Source organism: Peromyscus eremicus, chromosome 15, assembly GCF_949786415.1.
Source record: "Peromyscus eremicus chromosome 15, PerEre_H2_v1, whole genome shotgun sequence".
Classification (NCBI taxonomy): Eukaryota; Metazoa; Chordata; class Mammalia; order Rodentia; family Cricetidae; genus Peromyscus; species Peromyscus eremicus.
The window spans coordinates 43,982,042-44,003,600 of NC_081431.1; the positions used below are offsets into that span (position 1 = coordinate 43,982,042).

At 39.8% G+C, this 21,559-nt stretch overlaps 1 protein-coding gene across 1 annotated transcript in view; it reads left to right on the plus strand.

Annotated features, from left to right (window-relative positions):
• Hmcn1 (hemicentin 1) overlaps window positions 1-21,559 on the plus strand; it is a 435,413-nt gene that overhangs the window by 331,821 nt on the left and 82,033 nt on the right. Inside the window, exons 54-64 of the mRNA XM_059280181.1 lie at window positions 920-1,114; window positions 2,621-2,734; window positions 6,618-6,805; window positions 8,489-8,585; window positions 14,040-14,201; window positions 15,955-16,068; window positions 16,172-16,374; window positions 16,676-16,757; window positions 16,867-16,998; window positions 17,521-17,670; window positions 20,122-20,281. Of these exons, the coding sequence (XP_059136164.1) occupies window positions 920-1,114; window positions 2,621-2,734; window positions 6,618-6,805; window positions 8,489-8,585; window positions 14,040-14,201; window positions 15,955-16,068; window positions 16,172-16,374; window positions 16,676-16,757; window positions 16,867-16,998; window positions 17,521-17,670; window positions 20,122-20,281 (1,597 nt within the window). The remainder of the gene's footprint in view (window positions 1-919; window positions 1,115-2,620; window positions 2,735-6,617; window positions 6,806-8,488; window positions 8,586-14,039; window positions 14,202-15,954; window positions 16,069-16,171; window positions 16,375-16,675; window positions 16,758-16,866; window positions 16,999-17,520; window positions 17,671-20,121; window positions 20,282-21,559) is intronic.

Genomic DNA, 21,559 nt, shown 5'->3' on the forward strand with positions numbered 1-21,559 from the left:
CAAACTATTTTAAGTCTATAATCATTTGTCTTTAAAATTAATGACTGATGGAATGCTGAGAATCATGCATGAGGTAAGGCACCTAAAGTGATTAAAAATAATATCTGTTATTGTTGATACCGCTATCCAGCAGAATTATTTTTGCCATTGCTGGGACTGAATCTAGGACCTTACTCATACTAAGGAAATTCTCTCTGAGCTATACCCCAGCCCTCAACATAACTTTTAAGAACTTTGCCTATTTCATCAGTAATATACTCAAATATTAATATAACCAGCCTCCTACAGTTAAATGTCCAGGTTTTCATTATTTATTAATAACACTATACTTAACATCTGGATACACAAAATTGTCACACATCTTTAATTTTTCATATGTGTCTAAAACTTGAAAATTCAGGCCAAACTCACACACTCTTGAAATACCTTTAATGTACAGACAATTTATTTCTGATAAAGCTCACACCTGCTATCAGAAAAGAGTGAGAATGCCCTATTTTTAATAGTTTAGTCCTGATTGTTTATCTTATTTAACTTCCTTAGTAAGACAGATCATTGATACTGGCATCAAATGAGCCCATATTTTCTTTTGTGTGTGCCTCAAAATTAGCTTTTCCTGCAGCAGTCACATTTCTTACCACATTCCTCTTGGGTCCCAATGTCACTCAAGTGACAGGGTCTTCCTAGAGGAACTACTAAAACAAGTGCTGACTCTGAGTACCATAGATTTTATTCTTCCACCCATGGCTACTCTCTGTCTGGCTGCTGTTGGAAAAACATGTAAATACTTAAAAAAATATTTTTGGCATTGTCTAATTTATAAAATCCACATATCATTTGTCAAGATGCCGTCAAAAATCTTTGATGTATTGATAGTGACGATCCCACTGTGAACAGATGTCATGCTTTCCCTCCACAGTGCCTCCAAGTTTTCAGAAACTCTGGGAAATAGGAAACATGCTAGACACCGGCAGGAGTGGTGAAGCCAAAGATGTAATCATCAACAATCCCATTTCTCTGCACTGCGAGACAAATGCTGCTCCTCCCCCAACTCTGACATGGTACAAAGATGGCCGTCCTCTGACGTCCAGTGACAGAGTATTGATTTTGCCAGGTAAACACTGCTACGTAAAAGCAAGAGTCTCGGCCAAGTGTGTCTCTTCTCATTTATCAGGCCAGTTCACTATAATTTAACTAATGCTTGGGTTGCTGAATGATGTGTCATTCCTATATAGGAGAGCCTACTGGAGAATTTGAAAATAGAACACTTTAACTCACTTTCCAGATCTGTTCCACAGTTGTTACCAGTTTATACAACGCTTTGAACTTCCTCACTTCTCTTTTATCTCTATTGATGCCTTTAGTCAGTTTGGTTTCAATGCAACATTAATGTAAATTCTAATGTATGTTTGCAAATAGTTATTGTTTATATTGATGATATTTTTCATGAGCAATAGTAAAGATTTTTAGTTTCAGATACTTTAATCATTACATGATTTGCTGACAGAAAAGATGCTTAACTTTTGGGGAATAACATTTTTGAGGTTTCAGTATACAAATACCAGGATTTGTTAAAACTCACAAATTGTACCTTTAGGGTCAATTAGGGTCAATGTAGTGCATAATATATGCAAAGTGAACCCAAATTAACTGAAAGAATATCTTTTTAAAGTAAAAAAACAAATGAAAAGGGAAGAAATAGACAAGGTAGCTCTATGTAATATATGACCTTAATTGGGTCTAGGTCTAGTATAAATGAATATAATGTCTAGTAAAAATGAATAAATTGAATATTGTGACAATATCTAAAAGAGGCTATAGATTTAGTACAAGTAATGTTTCAAAACTCTAAATTTCCTGGCTTGGGTTGTTGTCTTATAATTTCATGAAGAATTATAATTACCTCTATGAAATTGAGATCTGTGAGTATATAGTTTCAAGAAGTTATCAGGCCTCCAACTTACTGAAATGGCTTAGGAAAATATTCTATCCATACGATACAAGAGATAAATAAAATAATATGTAACATAAATAATTGGTGGACAGAGGTGCAAATTTTTATTTTAACTGTTACAACTAGCCTCTAAATCTTATTAGCAACATTAAAGAAGTTTAGAAATACACAGAGCTTTTTTTTTTCCCCTGAGATTGCACAGGAAATCTTGAACAAAACATGTAAGGTAAAGTACATCTTACTTCTTTAGATCCCTGGATATATATCTTCAAATGGGTTTTTGTAGGAAACACTGAGAAAGATAATTAAAAATATTCAAAAAACTGCAAGAACAAAGCAACACCACACAGTAATGTTCCATCCATCCAGAACATGATGGAGGGTACAGAGTACCCTTCTCTCCTCCAGGAAAATTGACACCTGCTCTCCATTTCTCCAAAAGTCTGACTTGTATTACAGTATTGGATCACTTCTTAGCAATGCAATATTTGCTGTGAAAATAGATATTATCTGAGATAAAAGCTGAATGATTAAAGTAAGTGGGAACATTGACAAAAATAAATAAATAAATGTAAGTCATTAGACCTGGGGCAAAAGTGTAACTCTGTTCATGATCTGTGCTTGCTCTGACATTTGGAAAAGTAACATACTAGGCTGTATTTTCAGGAGGGCGAGTGTTGCAAATTCCCCGGGCCAAAGTAGAAGATGCTGGGAGGTACACATGCGTGGCTGTGAATGAGGCTGGGGAAGATTCCCTTCAGTATGACATCCGTGTACTCTGTAAGTTTGTTTTCTCTTGTTGATTAAGCACTTTTCACTCTGAAATATTTTTCAGTGGCTAATGTTTGCAAGACGTTACCCTAAGCACATTAGAAACGATAAAGATAACCAGAAGCTCATACTTCTTAGGACTTAGAGTTTTGTGCGCAAACTGAGAATGCATTAGTACGTCAGTCGGGACTTCTAAGATCTCAAATGACAAAATGGGAAAGAGAGGTGGGGGTAGGGAATGGATTATTGATTCACAAACTTGTAAAGCCCCAGAGCGGAGTAATCTGCAATCAATCATTTCTGACTTCGTTGGCTCAAAAGAGGTCCAGGCTATCCAGATTTTACCTTTCTATTTCTCCTGACCTTTTATTATTATTATTATTGTTGTTGTTGTTGTTGTTGTTGCTGTTGCTGTTAATGTCATTCTCAGACAAGCGGTTCCCTTGGGTAGCAAGGTGGACCTTAGCAGCTCTAGACTGGCTTCCATGTTTCACATTGAATGACAGTTTTCCTGTCTAATGTTTATGGGTGGAGTCCTAGAATTGACTGTTCCTCAGCCCTGCGTGATCACATATGCATCTTTGAATTCACCACAGGCACCAAGAGTCTGGTTTTCTAGTGATGAGATCTAATTCTTGTGCCTGCTCTGGAGCCAGAATCAGCTCCTTCTGCTATGTGGCCATCAAGGGGAAGAAGTACTGTTTCCTTAAGACAAGTCGCATTATTAGAAGCAGGATGTAGGTGCATTGGCAGAGACTAAGCTAGTGAAGTGCCCATGAGGATATTCTGGTTTGCTTTCTATTGCTATGATAAAAACCATGACCAAAAGCAACGTGGGGAGGAAAGGGTTTATTCCGCTTACATATCCCAACTCACGGTCTGTTGAGGGAAGCTAAGGCAGGCGCTCAAGGCAGGAACCTGGAGGCAGGAACTGAAACAGAGACCTTGCAAGAATGCTGCTTGCTGGATTATTCCTTGTGGCTTGCTCAGCCTGGGTTTCTACGCAACCCAGGACCACCTGCCTCTGGGTGACACCTCCCACAGTCAACTGAGTTTTTCCACATCAATCACTAATCAAGAAAAATGTTCCCACAGGCTTGCCCACAGTCTAATCTGATGAATTCTCAACTCCTCAATTGAGGATCCCCCTTCCCAACTATGCCTCAGTTTGTGCAAAGTTGACAAGAACTAGCCAACACACAGTCAAAATGAAAGATTTTTATGCAGAAGTGTGGAAATGGTGTGAGGGAATAGACACTCATCTCAGAGCAAAACTGAGACTTTCATGCCAGGTGATTGAATCAGTGATAGCAAGATTATTAAAAGTAGAGATCCTGGGAAAGCAGGTGGGATTGGAAGGAAAAGAAGGAAGGAAGGAAGGAAGGAAGGAAGGAAGGAAGGAAGGAAGGAAGGAAGGAAGGAAGGAAGAAGGAAAGAAGGTTGGTATGTTAAATCTATCATGATTCCAGAACGCTCATATAAAATGTTGACCAGGTACTTAGAAATAGGAACTGGCTGGGTGGTGCACACCTTTAATTCCAGCCCTCTGGAGGCAGAGGCAGGTGGATCTCTGTGAGTTCGAGGCCAGCCTGGTCTACAGAGTGAGTTCCAGGACAGCCAGAGCTACACACAGAGAAACTCTCTTGAAAAAAAAAAAAAGAAAGAAAGAGAAAGAGAGAGAGAGCAAGAGAGAGAGAGAGAGAGAGAGAGAGAGAGAGAGAGAGAGAGAAGAAGAAGAAGAAGAAGAAGAAGAAGAAGAAGAAGAAGAAGAAGAAGAAGAAGAAGAAGGAAGGAAGGAAGGAAGGAAGAAAGAAAGAAAGAAAGAAAGAAAGAAAGAAAGAAAGAAAGAAAGAAAGAAAGAAAGAGAAGAAAAGAAATAGGAATTGTTACAAAGGACAAAGATCTAAACCCAGACTATAGACCCCATAGCTGCCCACAGTCAAGTGATATTTAAAGACAAGATTTCCAACAGGAAAAAAAATGATATACCTTTTGACCAAAGAATATCATTGGGAAACATTTGTAGGTAAGAAAAGGGAAACATAATAGAAGAGGACAATCAAGTAACGAGGGAAACCCAGTAGACAGTTATGCTCAGATTCTGGCTGTTAGAACAAGTTGTCAACTAGTGAGTTTTCAATGCTGAATGTTAAAATGAGTTTCACAAAGTAAAAGGCCTTTGGCTTTGAATCTTCAAGTCTGTTGGTGAGGTTCAACAGAACAATTTAGGTCATGTGATTTGCATCAAAGCCACAGATCAAGGATAATTTTTGGTCATGCATTAGATATAATGAAATAAAATAGAGACAGGACGTAGAATGCAACTGGCTGGAAAGAATACATTTAAGAGATTTGAACTTACCCATAGGCCAAGGGCAGGAAAAAAAATGAATGTAAAGAGGCTCGTTAAAGTTTCAAGAACGTGTGTGGAAAGCAGGGGTGGGGGAATTCACAGTGTGAGCCAAGGGCATGTATCAAAATAATGGAACAAGGAACTGAGATGACCATAAGCCTTTGGGGGAGATGGAGAGATATTGGAGTGGGAAGAAAGGGGATATGACAAAACACATATCAAATATATTTAACGAAACTGTGAAGTATGAGTGTAAAGCAAACAGGGGCAGGCTTGGAATGCCAGCCTGTGGCGAAGAGAGAAAGTCATCAGTGGTGGCTACGGGGATCTGATGATTGTAGTAGGAACCATTTGACTCAGTGATGGCTTTCAGTCGTCACCCTCAGAACTCTGGAGGCAGGAATGTGGATGGATGGATAGATAGATAGATAGATAGATAGATAGATAGATAGATAGGTATGGCCTGTCTGGAAGTTGAAGCAGATGTCATAGGTACACACCGTGGGTGCCAGGGAGCAACAGAGCTCCAAGTATCAGCACCATAACACATCACTTAAGTGACCCACTGTGAGGGGTGGGCTGGGCATGAAGAAAGCAGCCCGAGGAGAGGCTGATGGGCTGATTATAAAGGAGGAAGGTGGGAGCACTAGACATTTCTATGCAAAGAGCAGTCTGTAAAAGTCCAAAAAAGAGGTAAAAGACAAAAAGCATTAAACTTAAAATCGTATTTATTTGACAGTTATCAGTTGACTGCTCAGTGTGTGGCAGGTCCTGTGCTGGGCACTGGGGATCCAGCATAGAAAGCAGCGATGATCAGGGAAATGGTGTAACTTTAAATGTGAATGTATGCAAAATAATGTTGAAGTTCTGCCATGTACTTTGCAGTACTGATTATTTTCTTTAGAGAATTTCAACCTAGTTGTTGGAGAACCAAATACCATAGGCTGCGTCTACATTAAACATGCACTGGTTGTTGAAAACCTGTTGTGTTTTTAACAGAGTGTAACAAAAATTAATCAAGCTTGACAGTGATTGCTTACTTTGAAAATAAATATCTGGTTTTATGAATGTTGCCAGCACAATCTCCTAATTTACTGAACCTTTCCAGATTCTATTCTACAGACAATGTGTGATTTTTCATAAGTGAAATGAATATAAATTGGAAGGCACTGTTTTAAATGTGTTGGGGAATATAGTGTAGAACTTCTCGGACTTTAATGTGCTTGAGGGACATCTGGAGAGCTTTTTCAACCATCCATTCCTTGGCCATCCCCAGAGATGGCTGTGGAGGAGGTGTGGTTGAGGTGCATGAATATGAGTCTAACTAAGTTCCCAGGTGATGCTGATACATGTTCGCCTGATTCTGCCCTGGGAGCTGGGAATAGCCTAGATTATCCTCTTACAAAGACCCTCTTACCAGCACAAATTCACTCTAAAAGATGTAGTCTGTCCAGCTTGTCCTGATGACAAAGTGGTGTAGCATGCCTTCCTAAAGTCATTGTGGCCCATCAGAATCTCCCTATCACAACCATTTCTTAGTGCCACCAGTTATCAAGGGAGCAAATGGTGATCTCCCAGAAGAAATCACTGTGCTGGTTAATAAGAGTGCACGGATGGAATGTTCGTCCAGCGGTAACCCAGCACCGAGGAATTCCTGGCAGAAAGATGGACAACCCTTGTTGGAAGATGAACATCATAAGTTCCTATCTGATGACAGGATTCTTCAGGTAAAAGGAAAAAAATCTAATTTTAATACAGTGTTTTGGACATTGTGATGGTTGTCCTCTAGATTGGTAAAAATATTAAGTTATGAACATATTTGTTTATCTATAACTATCAAGATTGATATTTATAATTAACTATCAAAAGCATACACAATTATTTCCTATTCTTCCCCCACAATTAAAAATGACCACAGTGACATTTTTGTGTAAATTCTTCTAGAATATCTATACACACACACACACACACACCCCTAAGTTTAATAACATATTTTTTTATTTAAAGAAAACGCTATTATTACAATCTTTCCATGTATATAATGATAACATTCTAAGTAGTAAAAGGCTTCCTGTAGATTAGATCCATCCTGTGTTGGCCTAGGCAGTGGGAAGTCATAATGTGAGCCATGTAAATATACTGTACTGCTCTTTGTCAATTGATATGTCCATTTGTCCATTCAAATGTCCTAAAAGAAAGTTGTAGTGTATAGACACATAGTAGCTCTTTTGTTAGGATAAAGTGTAATTAAATTACTAGTGAACACAATAAAAAATATTCCCTTGGCTTATAAATCCAAGCATAAAAGTGGATCCAGCACAGGACATGTGTTCTTTTAAAAAAAAATCAAGCTCACTGCTTATAAACAAACTTGAAATTTAGAGCATTATCTACACTTGAATATATCTGTTTAATGACTGTACAGCCTCTACCAAAATGCCTAAATTTTTTTTATGTATAGGGCTGTAGATGCACAGATGAGTAGAAATTTCTTTATAATAAACATTCTGCTCTATATTATTTAACTACACAGGCTACATAAGACAAACTCCTCCAAAACCTAACGACTTAGAACACTCAGAATTTTTTTAGCTTTTAAGTCCACTGGTTCTATAGGTGGTAATTCAGATCTCAACTTATTCAAGTGTTGGCAGAGCTGTGAGTTGAATGCCCGCTGGGATTATCTGTCTGGCATTGTAGAATATAATGGGAGCTGATTTTTGTCCCTCATAATCACACCCTCCAGCAGGCAAGTCGTGCTTCCTTACATGGTAGTGGCAAAATTTCCGATAAAGCGAGCAACAGTGCAGACACCTTCGATTAACTGAAGTGAACAGCACCATTGCCTCAAAAATTCTACTGGCCATTCACAAATCCACCTTTTAGGGGGGACTTCAAAGTTATTTTTCAGACTCACAGACACGGAAGTGGGGATAATTTAGGATAAATTGTAGTTTAAATTCAACAGATGTGTGTAAAAATCACCTTTTCTGATTGTAAGTTTTATAAATAGATACATGTGTGCTTGACCTAACTAACTGAAAACAGCACAGGGACAGTCTGTCCTGCAGCTTCATGTTTTGCTTTTTTTTTTGGTTTTTGTTTGTTTGTTTTGGTTTTTTTTTGGGGGGGGGGGTTCGAGACAGGGTTTCTCTGTTGTAGCTTTGCGCCTTTCCTGGAGCTCACTCTGTAGACCAGGCTGGCCTCGAACTCACAGAGATCTGCGTGCCTCTGCCTCCCAAGTGCTGGGATTAAAGGCATGCACCACCACCGCCTGGCAGCGTCATGTTTTCATGTGCGTTTATAGCTGGCATTCACTAGAAAGAATGCCTCTTGTCTGTTCTCAACGGAAGAATATCACAAGTTCCTTTGTTGACAATTTTAGTTGCCGTTTCTTCGTTTCCCCTTAGATTCTGAATGCTCAGATAACAGATATCGGGAGGTATGTGTGTGTCGCCGAGAACAAAGCTGGGAGTGCCAAAAAGTACTTCAACCTCAACATTCAAGGTGAGAGCTCAGTGCCCTGGACATCTGTCAGGCTCTGCATGACAAAGCAGGGGAACCGGGCTTCGGATTCGACAGCCTGTGTGTTCTGTGTTTAACTTCATCGGTGTGTGAAGCTGCATGCATTCAATCTCCTCTCCACTTCCTCCTACAAAAGCCAGAAGGAATTGCAAAGTACAGATAGTCTAAGCCCATGTTTGTAGCATTTTCATCCCTCCGGAGAAAGCAGTTACCCCAGCAGATGTGAAAGACTACATGTTCTTGTGAAAGTCCAGTCAATTGTGGATCTTGTCTACTCCTGCTCCTGTCTTCAAGGGCAGAGTTACATTGATTACACTCTGCTAGTATGCCGTATGCTCTGTGACTAAGAAAAGACCACCTTGTAGAGTTAAATAATTCCTTTTAAAATGCAAACATACCTAAATTGGGTTAAATTTAAGTTTTCACACATAATAATAATCGATTATTGTAAATATTGTTTTTTATTAAAAAGTGTAAAGGGAATTGGATGTCTGTCATAAAAGGGCAATTTTTATGAGATACAGCTGCTTCCAAAGTATGAAATAAGAGTGAAGAAAATTATTATAAGATCCACTTTGCATGAAATTCTAGTTCATTTTGGGAATATCTAAAAATCATCAATTTTTTTATCATCTCAAAAAGCTTTCACTTGGGGCTGGAAGGATGGCTTGGTGATAAAGAGCATGAACTGCTTTGTAGAGGACCTGAGCTCAATTCTCAGCACCTACATTGGGTGGCCCACAACTTCCTGTAATTCCAACACCAGCTGAATCAGATACCTCTGACCTTCGTAGACACCCACACTCGTGTGGGCCCTCCACATACAAATACACATAATTAAAATTTAAAAAAAAAATTGTTTTCAAAAGTTTTCATTTGGCATGATAACATGCTCTTACTTGGTGTGATGTATATGTCATATTGCATATATGATGTTTGCTATTTGTGTAATAAATCTTTGGAACACTCCTACCTTTACGTTCTTCACACTTATAACACTAACACACTAAAAATACTTTCAGGTATTTAGTGAGCAACTCTCAACTGGGCAAGTTGTTCATTGTTTTTGCAGTGCTCGGGACCAAACCAAGGGCTTTGACCATGCTAGGCAAGTGCTCTACTTCTGAGCTAGATCCCTGGTCTTATATCTGACCTAAACAGAAACAAGTGTGAATTCCCAGGAAGCATAAATTGAACAAATATGACTGTCATAAAAGTACATGTTCTAATCTATATAGTACAATATAGGTTAAAATATATGTTGAGGAGCTGGGGAGATAGCTCAGCCAGTAAAGTCCACATGAGTCCAGTCTCCAGCAACCACATAAACCTCTAATTGTAGCCATGCATATCTGTAGTCCCAGCCCAGGAGAGTGGAGACAGGATGCTGCCTGGGGATAGCTGGCTAGTGGTCTTGCTGAACTATAAGTTTCAGGTCATGAAAGGCAAGAAGAAGAAGGAAAGAAGAAGAGGAGGAGGAGAGGAGGAAGAGGAAGCTGAAGAGGAAGAGAGGAAGAAGAGGAAGCGGAAGAGGAGGAGAAGAGGAAGAGGAGGGGGAGGAAGATAAGAAGGGGATGATGAAGAGGAGAAGAAGCAGGAGGAAGAGGAGGGAGAGAAGGAGGAAGAGAAGAAGGGAAGGAGGGAGGGAGAAAGGGAGAGAGTGAAGGGATGGGGGAAGGAAGGAAGGAAGGAAGGAAGGAAGGAAGGAAGGAAGGAAGGAAGGAAGATCTCTTTACTTTCCCTCACACACGTTAATTTTCACGGAACAGCATTGCACTACCTCCTTTAGCCCATGGCCCCTCACCACTTGCTGTGCCAAAGTCCCAATCTCTGAATAGCAAGTGGCAACCTACGCACTGCTAGATTGGTACCAGGTACCAGCCAAGTGTTTTTTGCCTGTTATCTCTAGTAATTATCCCAATGATTCCCAGTCATTTGTTGGCTTTTGATTCCCCTCTCATAGATGAAAATGTAAGGACCACTAAGCTTAAGAAACATGCTCCACCAACCCTGTTAGTGCAGGTGTGGGTGAGCCAGCATGAGAGAGCTCTCCCCACTTCTCATCTGTCTTGTGGTGGCATGGGTAGGGGGATGATATACTCCTTCCTGCCCATCAATGCCTGAGGCAGGTGGGAGAGCTGGCCCTGTGGTGATAAGAGTGGGAGAGCCAGCCCTGTTAGTGCAGATGTGGGTAAGCCAGCCCTGAAGTTATAAGCATGGGATAGTTGTCCCCATTTCACATCTGGTGGACCAACCCTACAGCTGCCTAGGCCCAGACCCAAGGTTATGACTTGGCCCGCCCAGTCTCTGATCTGTTGGAGCGCATGAAAGGACCTGACCTGAAGACCCAAAGCTGCAGGACTTCCACAACACAGGGCAAAAACAGGGTATCCAGAAGGAGTCCTAGCTGGGGCCCAGACTCAATAGTGCAGTAGAAACCAGAGACCTTGAACCAGAGCAGTGACTCTTTGCAGTGAACACCTGTAAAGACATATGGACAAGGGGGTTTACAGCATGACTCACTGTGTAACACTGCAGCTTCCATGATGAGGTTTTTAATTTGTTCCTTTTTTATTATATTTTTTTCCTTTTTTCTCTTAAATTTTGTTTTATTGGGGGAGGTACAGGGGCAGAGGGTGGATATGAAGGGACGGGAAGTGAATAGGCTCAAGATACATGATGTAAACGACACATAGAATTATTATTTTTTTTAAAAAAAGAAAGAAACATGCTCCAAGTTACATCATTCACAAACATGCATAGCCAGCACTCTACACAGGCAGGTTGATTCAAGACATTAAACAATTCATATCTACACTGTATCTACACCAAAGTCACTTCCCATGGCTGGAGGAAACCTTGGAGTCAGGAATATTGGTGGAGTGAGACATTCATAGTCCCACCATGAGCTAGGATTTCTCTACTGTGTAGGCCACTCTTGTCTTATTACCCCATGGCCATTCTCTCCTACCCTTACCTTCCCCTCAGATGTCAAGTGAGTCTTGCCATAGTCTGCTCTGTGCGGCTTTAGCCACAGAAATGAGTTTTCTTACAGTCCTGAGAGCTAGGCAGTTTAAGAAAGATTCTAGAAGTGCTTGTTTTCTGAGGAGGTCACGTGTAGATTGCAGGCTTGTTCTCACATGCCCTCACTTGGTCTTTCTTGTGAACATGCTTGTAGGGAGAGTTTGTTTGCAAATCCTCCGAGGTCTCTTCATTTTACTTATTATTTTAATTAAATATAATTACATCATTCCTCCCTTTCTCCTCCCTCCTTCCCCTCCCATTCCCCCCACTCTCACCCAAATTCATGCCCTCATCTTCTTGAAGCGTTGTTATTACATAGCCACATCCATATAAATGAGTAAATATATGAAAGCAGCCTTTGGGGTCCATTTGGTGTTGCCTGCATGTATATGTTCCTAGGGCTGACCACTTTGTAGTGGATAACTAATCTGGGTATTCACTCTATGAGCAGTTCTTAATTGCTTGTAGCTCTTCATTTAAGTGTGGGGTTCCATGAGATTTCCCCCATATATGTTAAGATGTCAACTGTTGTTAGAATTATTCACAACTTGTTAGGTAGCCGTCTGGTTGATATTTCATAACTGTAGCTCTCCTATTATAGCTAGAAGGTGCAATCTCACAGTGTTCTGGATCCTCGGGCTCTTAAAATCTTAAAATCTAAAGGTGTTGCACATGTATCAATGGGGGCCAGGAGTCTTACAGTCAATTGTTCTCTGCATTTGAGTAATTCTGGCTTCCTGTAATGGTCTCCGGCTGCAAAAAGGAGCTTCCTTCATGGGGGGATGTAGGGTGTCTCTCTTTAAAGGAAAGTAATCCTAAGTAATTAGGGTCCTATTCCCATGACCTCATTGGACATTAATAACTTCCTTGAAAGGTCCAGTTCTGAATACAGCCGGTCTAGGAATTCTGGCTTGAACTTTTGTATCTAGAGGATACATTTGGTTCTCACTCATTTCTTCCAACTGACATTCATGACACTTTTGATTCCTGGGCACTATAGAGAAGTGGCTAAGCAAAATACAAGGAGAGCTTGGATGCTTTATTTTCAGATGTTTCTTCCAGGAACAAGCTGTGAAACCTTACGCAAGATGCTAATATTCCTATGTATCAACTTCCCTATTTATGATGTTAAGAATTGTGTCTAGCTCATAGGCATGTGAAAATTCAATGGAAAGTAAATAAATGTTCCACACAGTGACTGGCATGGATCTATCAACCAAGAACACTTCAGCTCTCTTTCCATCAGATTTTTAATTGCATGTATTAGTGTATATTTCATTTTTCTCCCTGTGCCGTCTAGCACAAGGTCCACAATACATTAAGAATGCAATAAATATTTAGTCGATGATCTCATAATAGAGTTAATCAATGACTGAAACAATCAAAACCATATAACATTAAAAGAAGAAAAGGGTTTGCCTTTTTGGCATTTTGCTTTGGCATTTGATGTTTGAAGACCTCAATTTTAATATAATAGAGTAGATCCAACAGTGTTTATTACTTGCATTCACTGTTTCCTCTTTCCAGCCAAGACTCATTTCTGCTTTTATTTATGGTTATATTCATTTGCTCTCATGCCTCATTCTTGCTCTTTGAAATCTTTCCCCTTCATGGAAAACCATTTGAATGTGGATGATACGATGATGCTTTCTTTGGGCTTTGATGTTGTCGATGTTACCATTTTTATTTTTTGAGATAAGGTCTCACTATGTAGCAGTAGCTATATTGCAGCTTACTCTGTAGCCCAGGCTGGCCATAGACTCCCAGAGATCCACCTAGTTCTGCCTCCCCAGTGCTGGGACTAACGGTGTAGACCACCACATCTAGCACCCTTTGTGTTTTAGTTATGAAAGATCAAGTCTCACATTGCATATTTTATAATGTTCATAAATGCCAGTGTATCATTTATATCAATCTTTCTTATTCTGCTTTTTCTCTCTACTTTTGTTTTTTTATTCTTTGTTGTTGTTGTTGTTTTGAACAAAAAACACTAGTGTTGTCTATTACTTAGTATTTGTGTTCCTCTTGAAAGTTGCATGGATTTACATTTTAAAGATAATCTCTATTAAGTTAAACCTTTACTTTTTTTTTACCATAATAAGAAGTAAAAACAAAGGTATCATATTAAAAATAAAATTATCCAAACTACTTTAAAACATTAGGTTGTTTCTTTGTACTTTGAAAACCACAGTTTTGGACATGCACTGAATTTTTTTGACTTTGAAAACTCTGAGGCTCTCTTTCAATTACGAAAACATTTGATGAACATGAGTTTAATGCTGTCATTAGAGATTCCAATAAAGACCACTGGGTATTTAGCAGAATCATTTGCTTGTTACTTTTATAGACCACAAAGAATTAGAAAACGTGTTTCTGATACTGTCAAAGTTCACTTTTAATATACATTTACAGTTCCTCCAGGTGTCATTGGACCTAGCCATGAACATCTCTCTGTGGTGGTGAACCATTTCATCTCTTTGACCTGTGAGGTTTCTGGTTTCCCTGCTCCTGACCTCAGCTGGCTCAAGAATGAACAGCCCATCAAACCAAATACAAATGTTCTCATTGTGCCTGGTAAGGAACTTACAATTCTTATAAGGTGGGGCACGCACGTCATTTTCTCCCATTTTAAAACAAAGATCATTTCAACTTAGTCTCTTTCCAAAGTCGAGTCTCACTCCCTTTATTTGTTCATAGTGCCCAACTATAGCAGTTAGAGTATAGACTATTGTTGTTCAGCTTTCTATGGCCCCATGTTTGGAATGCAAAAATGTTGTTGGTTGTTTTTGCTATTTTTGGGGGGGGGGCTGCCACCCAGCTCCCAAATAAATCACATGTAGAGTCTTATTCTTAATAATAAATGCCTGACCATAGCTTGGCTTGTTTCTTGCCAGCTTTTCTTAACTTAAATTGGCCCGTTCATCTTTGGTCTTGGGCTTTTATTCTTTCTCTCTTCCTGTATACCTTTAATTTCCTTCTTTTTTTTTTTTTTTTTTTTTTTTTGGTTTTTCGAGACAGGGTTTCTCTGTGTAGCTTTGCGCCTTTTCCTGGAACTCACTTGGTAGCCCAGGCTGGCCTCGAACTCACAGAGATCCGCCTGGCTCTGCCTCCCGAGTGCTGGGATTAAAGGCGTGCGCCACAACCGCCCAGCTAATTTCCTTCTTACTCCATGTCTGGCTGTGTAGCTGGGTGGTTGGCCCCTAAAGTCCTCCTCCTTCCTCTCTCATTCCTTGATCTTTCTTCTTTTCTTCCTAAATTTCTCCTTCTGTTTGTTATCTCTGCCTGCAAGCCCCACCTGCCCTTTCTCCTGACTCATTATTGGCCATTCAGCTCTTTATTAGACCATCAGGTGTTTTAGATAGGCCAAGTAACAGCTTCACAGAGTTAAACAAATGCAACATACAATGCAATTTGCATCATTAAACAAATGTTTCACAGCATAAACAAATGTAACACATCTTAAAATAATGTTCTACAACAATAGACTTTTATGACTTGCGTGGAAATATACAGTGAGGGAGTCTTTTTCAACAAATTATAAAATTAAGCATCACAAAAAGGTGGCCATCCTGAGTGTAAATTGTAAATAGCCACTGTACAAACCAGTAGTTGTTTTCAGTCAGTCCCAGTCTTCTTGGGTATAGATGACAGGTAGTTAAATACATAGGTAGATGATACAGATAGGATAGAGAATGAGGGCCAGAAAGATGGCTCTGAGGTCAAAGGCGCTTGCTGTCAAGACTGACTACCTGAATGCAGTCTCTGGGACCCACATGGTGGAAAAAGAGAACTGTTCCCACAAGCTGCCCTCTGACTTCTGTATACTGTAGCATACCTCCTCCAAACAGAAATTTGTAAATGAAAAATAACAGTTAAAAAGAAGAGACAGTGAGCAATATGTACTTGAATGGACAGATGGAATTCGGTTGTCAAGCTATAGCTTAATGCCCCACATGCATCTCAAGACAGCTATGAGTACAGCTCAACATTTGCAGATGACAACATCATGCAGATGACATCATGTAAAAAGCTGGACTCACCTGAGATAGACAGATGACAGACTACAGAATGGCAGACTGTCACCTCTGCACTGTGGGGAATTTAAACTCAGAAAGCATGTGCTCAATTCCCCAGACCCAGAAGGCAGATGGGGAGAACCAGCTCCCACAAGTTGTCCTCTGACATCCACACATGCACTGTGGCAGCTGCGTGCACCTGCACACACACACACACACACACACACACACACACACACACACACACAAATGCATTAACAACACAACTTAAGACAAACTCTGTATCTGTCTTTACATTATATTTGCCCCAGGTGGTCGAACTCTACAGATTATTCGGGCCAAGGTATCTGATGGTGGCGAATACACCTGCATCGCTATCAACCAAGCTGGAGAAAGCAAGAAGAAAGTCTCCCTGACTGTCCATGGTGTGTGTTTACTCTCTCCATCATACAATTTCATATTTTCTAGCTAAGCAGCGCAATGAAAAAAAAAAACATTTGAATATTCTGTTCTTGTTTCCCACCTCAGTGCCCCCAAGCATTAAGGATCATGGCAGCGAGTCTCTTTCTGTAGTTAATGTGAGAGAGGGGACCTCGGTGTCCTTGGAATGCGAGTCAAATGCTGTCCCTCCCCCAGTTGTCACCTGGTCTAAGAATGGGCGGACAATAACAGATTCTACCCACCTGGAGATTTTGACTGGTGGACAGATGCTGCACATCAAGAGAGCCGAGGTGCATCTTTGGTCCTTGTCTGAGTGTTGTGCCTCCATGGTGGGGTTGTGGAAAAGCTAACTGGAAGAGGCCTACTCCCCTTACTACAGTGAACAGTGCTGTTCGTGGAAAAATGCATGGTCCATACCATTGGACTTATTTTCATTAAAAACAACAACAACAAAGAAACAGGATATCTGAAGGCGATTAGAAGTGGGGCAGTAGAGCATAAAGATGACTGATGACTTAATCTACTCCTGAACCTTGTGATTGGTCATCTATCACGTAATGGAGCACATACAATAGTATCTTTTTCTTTTAGGTGTCTGACACAGGCCAGTATGTATGTAGAGCTATAAATGTAGCAGGACGAGATGATAAAAATTTCCACCTCAATGTATATGGTGAGCATCTGCCTCTAATACAACTCTCTTTCCCCTAGACATGCAAACGAAAGAACATGTCTTGAATTAACTTAATGACGGCGCGTGATCTCCTTCTGTCTTTTTACAGTTCCTCCCACTATTGAAGGGCCTGAAAGAGAAGTCCTCGTGGAGACGGTCAGCAATCCAGTGACATTGAAATGCGATGCCACTGGGATCCCCCCTCCCACCATAACGTGGTTGAAGAACCACAAGCCTATAGGTAACACACTTGAACATTTTTGTGGTTGCCTTGTTGGGCACTTAATTTACTACGTTTGCAAATTAGCAGATTTTCAGTCTTGTGCTCATGGCTGTGATTAGTTCAAGAAAGCCTAATATTCTGAAATATAAATTTGTCAACTGGACTCCTGACTAAACATTTGCTTTGTTGAGGTACTGCACATGGAAACTAGAGCCCTGTGCATCCAAGGCAAGGCCTGTACTGCTACAGTTTACCCCAGCATTTCCAAGAGTTTTGTTTTCTGTTTTGAGGCAAGAGCTGGCTAAGTGTCCCAGGCTGGCCCTTGAACTTTCAATACTCTTGACTCTGCCTCCCGACTAGCTGGGACTGTAGACCTGAATGTCCCACTATAAAGGAATACTTTTTTTTAAATTTTCATGTTTCAAAAAAAAAAAAATCTCATTAAAAATACAAAGGGAAAACTTGTGTATTTGTTGTGTGAAGAGAATGGCTTTAAATGCTATTTCTTTCTCTTTTTTTCCCTCTTTTTTCTACTTGTAGAAAATTCCGACCCCCTTGAGGTTCACATTTTGTCTGGGGGAACCAAACTGCAAATTGCCAGACCTCAGCGTTCTGACGGCGGAAACTACACCTGTGTTGCATCCAATATGGAGGGAAAGGCTCAGAAACACTATATCCTTTCTCTGCAGGGTATGTTAATTGCACTGCGGTCTGCCTTCTGTTCTTTGTCGCACTCCATTTAGACGACAAAATGCTCTGTATTAAAAGAGGCTATTGATCATCGACTCAGATATCTATAGGGTCACTGAAAACATTGACACCTTTTTGTGCTGCATTTACCAGTGGATTCTGTTTCCATGGAAAAGCACACAAATATGTGGAGGAAAACAGAAAAGGAATTAGGATATCTATCTCTATTTGTTTCATTTTTAATGAAAGTATTTCATGACTCTGATATAGTCTATGGAACTGGAATTCTCTATTTGGTATAATTTATTTTCACACGAAGACTATAAATCTGTTCTTCTTTTTATAGATATGTAAGATTTAATTCATGAGATTGTGCTATATTTTAATCATAGGTGTGAGAATAGATAAATTTCGAATAATCATGAGTCTTGCACAATTTTGTACTGAGAATAAGGGATATTAATTCACCCAGTAAATGTTTATTCATCATTGCTTTAAATTATGGCATAGTGTCGAGGACTGTAGGGGGAATTTGTTGCTTTTTTATTTTCACTGAGCCTCTCAGTGATACATTTCACTCAAAATGACATGGAAGTCTTGCTTCCTGACTTCATTACCGTGGCTAAAGAATGTCTAATGAATTATAACTTTGATCTTAATCTAATATGTCTGCTGTTGCTGTGCTAAAGCTAGCTCCCTAGAAATATAGACAAAAGTTTGATTAATGCTCTCTTCAATAACCTTTGAGACTTCAGAGACAGAAAGGGGAAAGTAACTATTCAGTGATCCAATATCTTACTGGGGCTGGCTGGCAGGATGCCTACATGGGTAAAGGCATTGGCCATCAAGTCTGAGGACCTGAGTTAGAGTCCATGGAACCACACAGTGGAAAGAGGAAAACAACTCCCACAAGATGTCCTCTGACTTCCACACCTGCACCATGGTACACATGTACTCACATACATATAAACGCATATGCAAAATAAATAAAATGTGATTTAAACTAAAGAAAAATAAATAAATTGCATACTTACTTATGCTTATACATCGATAATAAATGATAGAAATCATAAAGTATGTGATGTTGTGGTCTGACCAAACATTTTCTAAAATTCTTTTGTGATATATTTACATAATGTCTTAAAACTAGGGATAATGCAAAACATAGGCCTTAATTATGACAAGTCTCATGAGTATATCTAGTGACAATTTCTTGAGTATCCTAACTTCTGCCAACTTTTTGCTATTATCCCTGCTTGACTAAAATGGCATTTAGAAGGACGACACAGTGCTGTTAGTAAATATTGAATAATTAACTCTTCCAACAAAAAGGTCCTGATATGTAGCCATGATGTGTTAATTTCCTGGTGTGTGTATGCCCAGCTTGACCTATTTCCAGCTGTCATAATGACAGTGACTGTGGGGTAGGGAAGTCATGCCCAATAGGTTCCTGTGACCAAATATGAGCTGCTCCTGGCACATGTCTGTAACTCTGTACAACAGAAACTCAAATGTGTTCCGTTCTGACCTCTAAGATATTGTACTTATGGTGTATAGTTGTTTAGCCTAAATGTATCTCTGCACCACATGCATGCCTGGTGCTCAGAGCCCAGAAGACATCAGATCCCCTGGAACTGGAGTTATATAGATGGTTGTGAGCAGCCATGTGGGTGCTAGGAGTCAAACCTGGCTTTCTGATCATTGTTAATATCTGTAATACACACCAAGGATGACTAGATAAAAATAACAGAAACTATTAGAGATTGAAAAGCATAATATGTCCGTCAGTTTTTCAGAATAAATAGTAACTAGCAATAGACAAATAATTAATATACAAGCTTTCCTGAGATCTTTACACCAAAATGTTTTAAAAGTTGAATGTCCTGAACCGTGTACATTACAAACAACCCATTTGAGACCTAATCTGAGGTTGATTCCATCTATGTCTGGTCATAGGAACTGGTGACAGATTACCCACAAGATCAATCTGTGACCAGTTCCTATGACTAAACAGTTTCAGGAATATCAGGAACACTGAAGTAATTTGGTACCTTTGTCTTTCTCATTTAAAAAATAACTCATAAAGGTAACAATAGGCCAGTCCTAATCGAGGAAGAATTCTGAGTTAGAAATGACATGTTCTGGGACAGTGAGGTAGAGGAGCAGATAAAGGTGCTTGCCACCAAACCTAATGACCTGAGTTCAGTCCCTGGGACCCACATAGTATAAAGAGATACTCAGCCCCCACAAGTTTCCTCTGTTCTCTACATATGTGAACACACCAGAGGACAGCTTATACCCAGGTACACACACACACACACACACACACACACACACACACAAAAATAAGTGTTACAACAACAAAAATAAATGGTATGTTCTATTATTCTGTCACAGTCATTAGCATTTATATCCTTACACTTTGCTAATGAAAATCTTACTTCTCTAAAGTTCCCCCAAGCATTGCTGGTGCTGAAGTTCCAAGTGAAGTCAGTGTCCTTCTCGGGGAAAATGTTGAGCTGGTCTGCAATGCAGATGGCATTCCCACTCCACATCTTCAGTGGCTTAGAGATGGAAAACCCATAGTGAATGGTGAAACAGAAAGAATCAGGTATGTTCAAGACACATCCCTGCGTTATAAATTTATACAGTCTATCACAGTGCTCTATGCTTCAGATTTCACACAAGTAATACTTATTTCTGTTCTAGCTTGCTTTCTATTAATGTGATAAACACAGTGAACAAAAATGGCTTTGGGAGGGAAGAGTTTGTTTCATTTTACAGCTTATGGTTCATCATGAAATGAAGTCTAGTCAGGAAGTCAAGTCCAGAAACTGAGGGCAGGCACTGAAATAAAGACCATGGAGGAACACTGCTTACCGGCTTGCTCCTCATGGCTTGCTCAGCCTGCTTTCTTATACCACCCAAGACCACCTACCCAGAGACGGTGCTGCCCCCAATGAACCAGACCCTCACCCATCAATCATTAATCAAGGAAATGCCCCCACAGAAATGTCCACAGGAAAATCTGATGGAGGCAATTTCTTGATCACGGTTCCCACTTCCCAGATATGTCTAGGCTTGGGTAAAGCTGACAAAAAACAACAAGCACAACTTCTGTGTCATTAGACCTCAGCTATCATTTTATTTACAAACATTTTTTTTTAGTGTTGAATATAGAAATTCTCTTTAGATAACACTCTAAAGTTTATGTGTGTATGTCAGTGTATGGGGGTGGGAAGGGGGAGAGAGGGATCCTTATTCATCAGTTCTGTATTTTAAAATCTCAAACACCCATCCATCAAAATGTTATATGCTGTGGAATGATCCTCTTGTACACTGTAAAGATTTGTCACTCGAATTGGTTTAATAAAATGCTGATTGGCTAGTAGCCAGACAGGAAGTATAGGTGGGGCAACCAAACTAAGGATGATGGGAAGGAGAAGGGCAGAGTTAGGAGTCACCAGCCAGATGCAGAGGAAGCAGAAGATGAATGTACCATATTAATAAAGGTACCTCCATGTGACAGAGTGTAAATAAGAAATATGGGTAAAATGTAAGAGCTAATTAGTAACAAGCCTGAGCTATCAGCCAAGCATTTATAATTCAGAGTCAGCCTCTGAGTCAGTTATTTGGGACCAGGCAGTCGAGACAGGAAATACCTGTCTGCAGTTGTACAACTGTCATTGAATGTATTCCTCCAGTTTTAGAATGTCGATAACAAGTCCATGTCATAAAATAATTCTTTCCTATTAAAGTCAAGCCAATAGCATCCCACAAAGGAGCAAATATTCCTAGCTGTGGGTTTTTTAATCTTAAAGTTATCAAACTGCATGCATGCAGGGTTGATTTGATAGTTATGGGAAAAGACATAATAGCACTATATTGC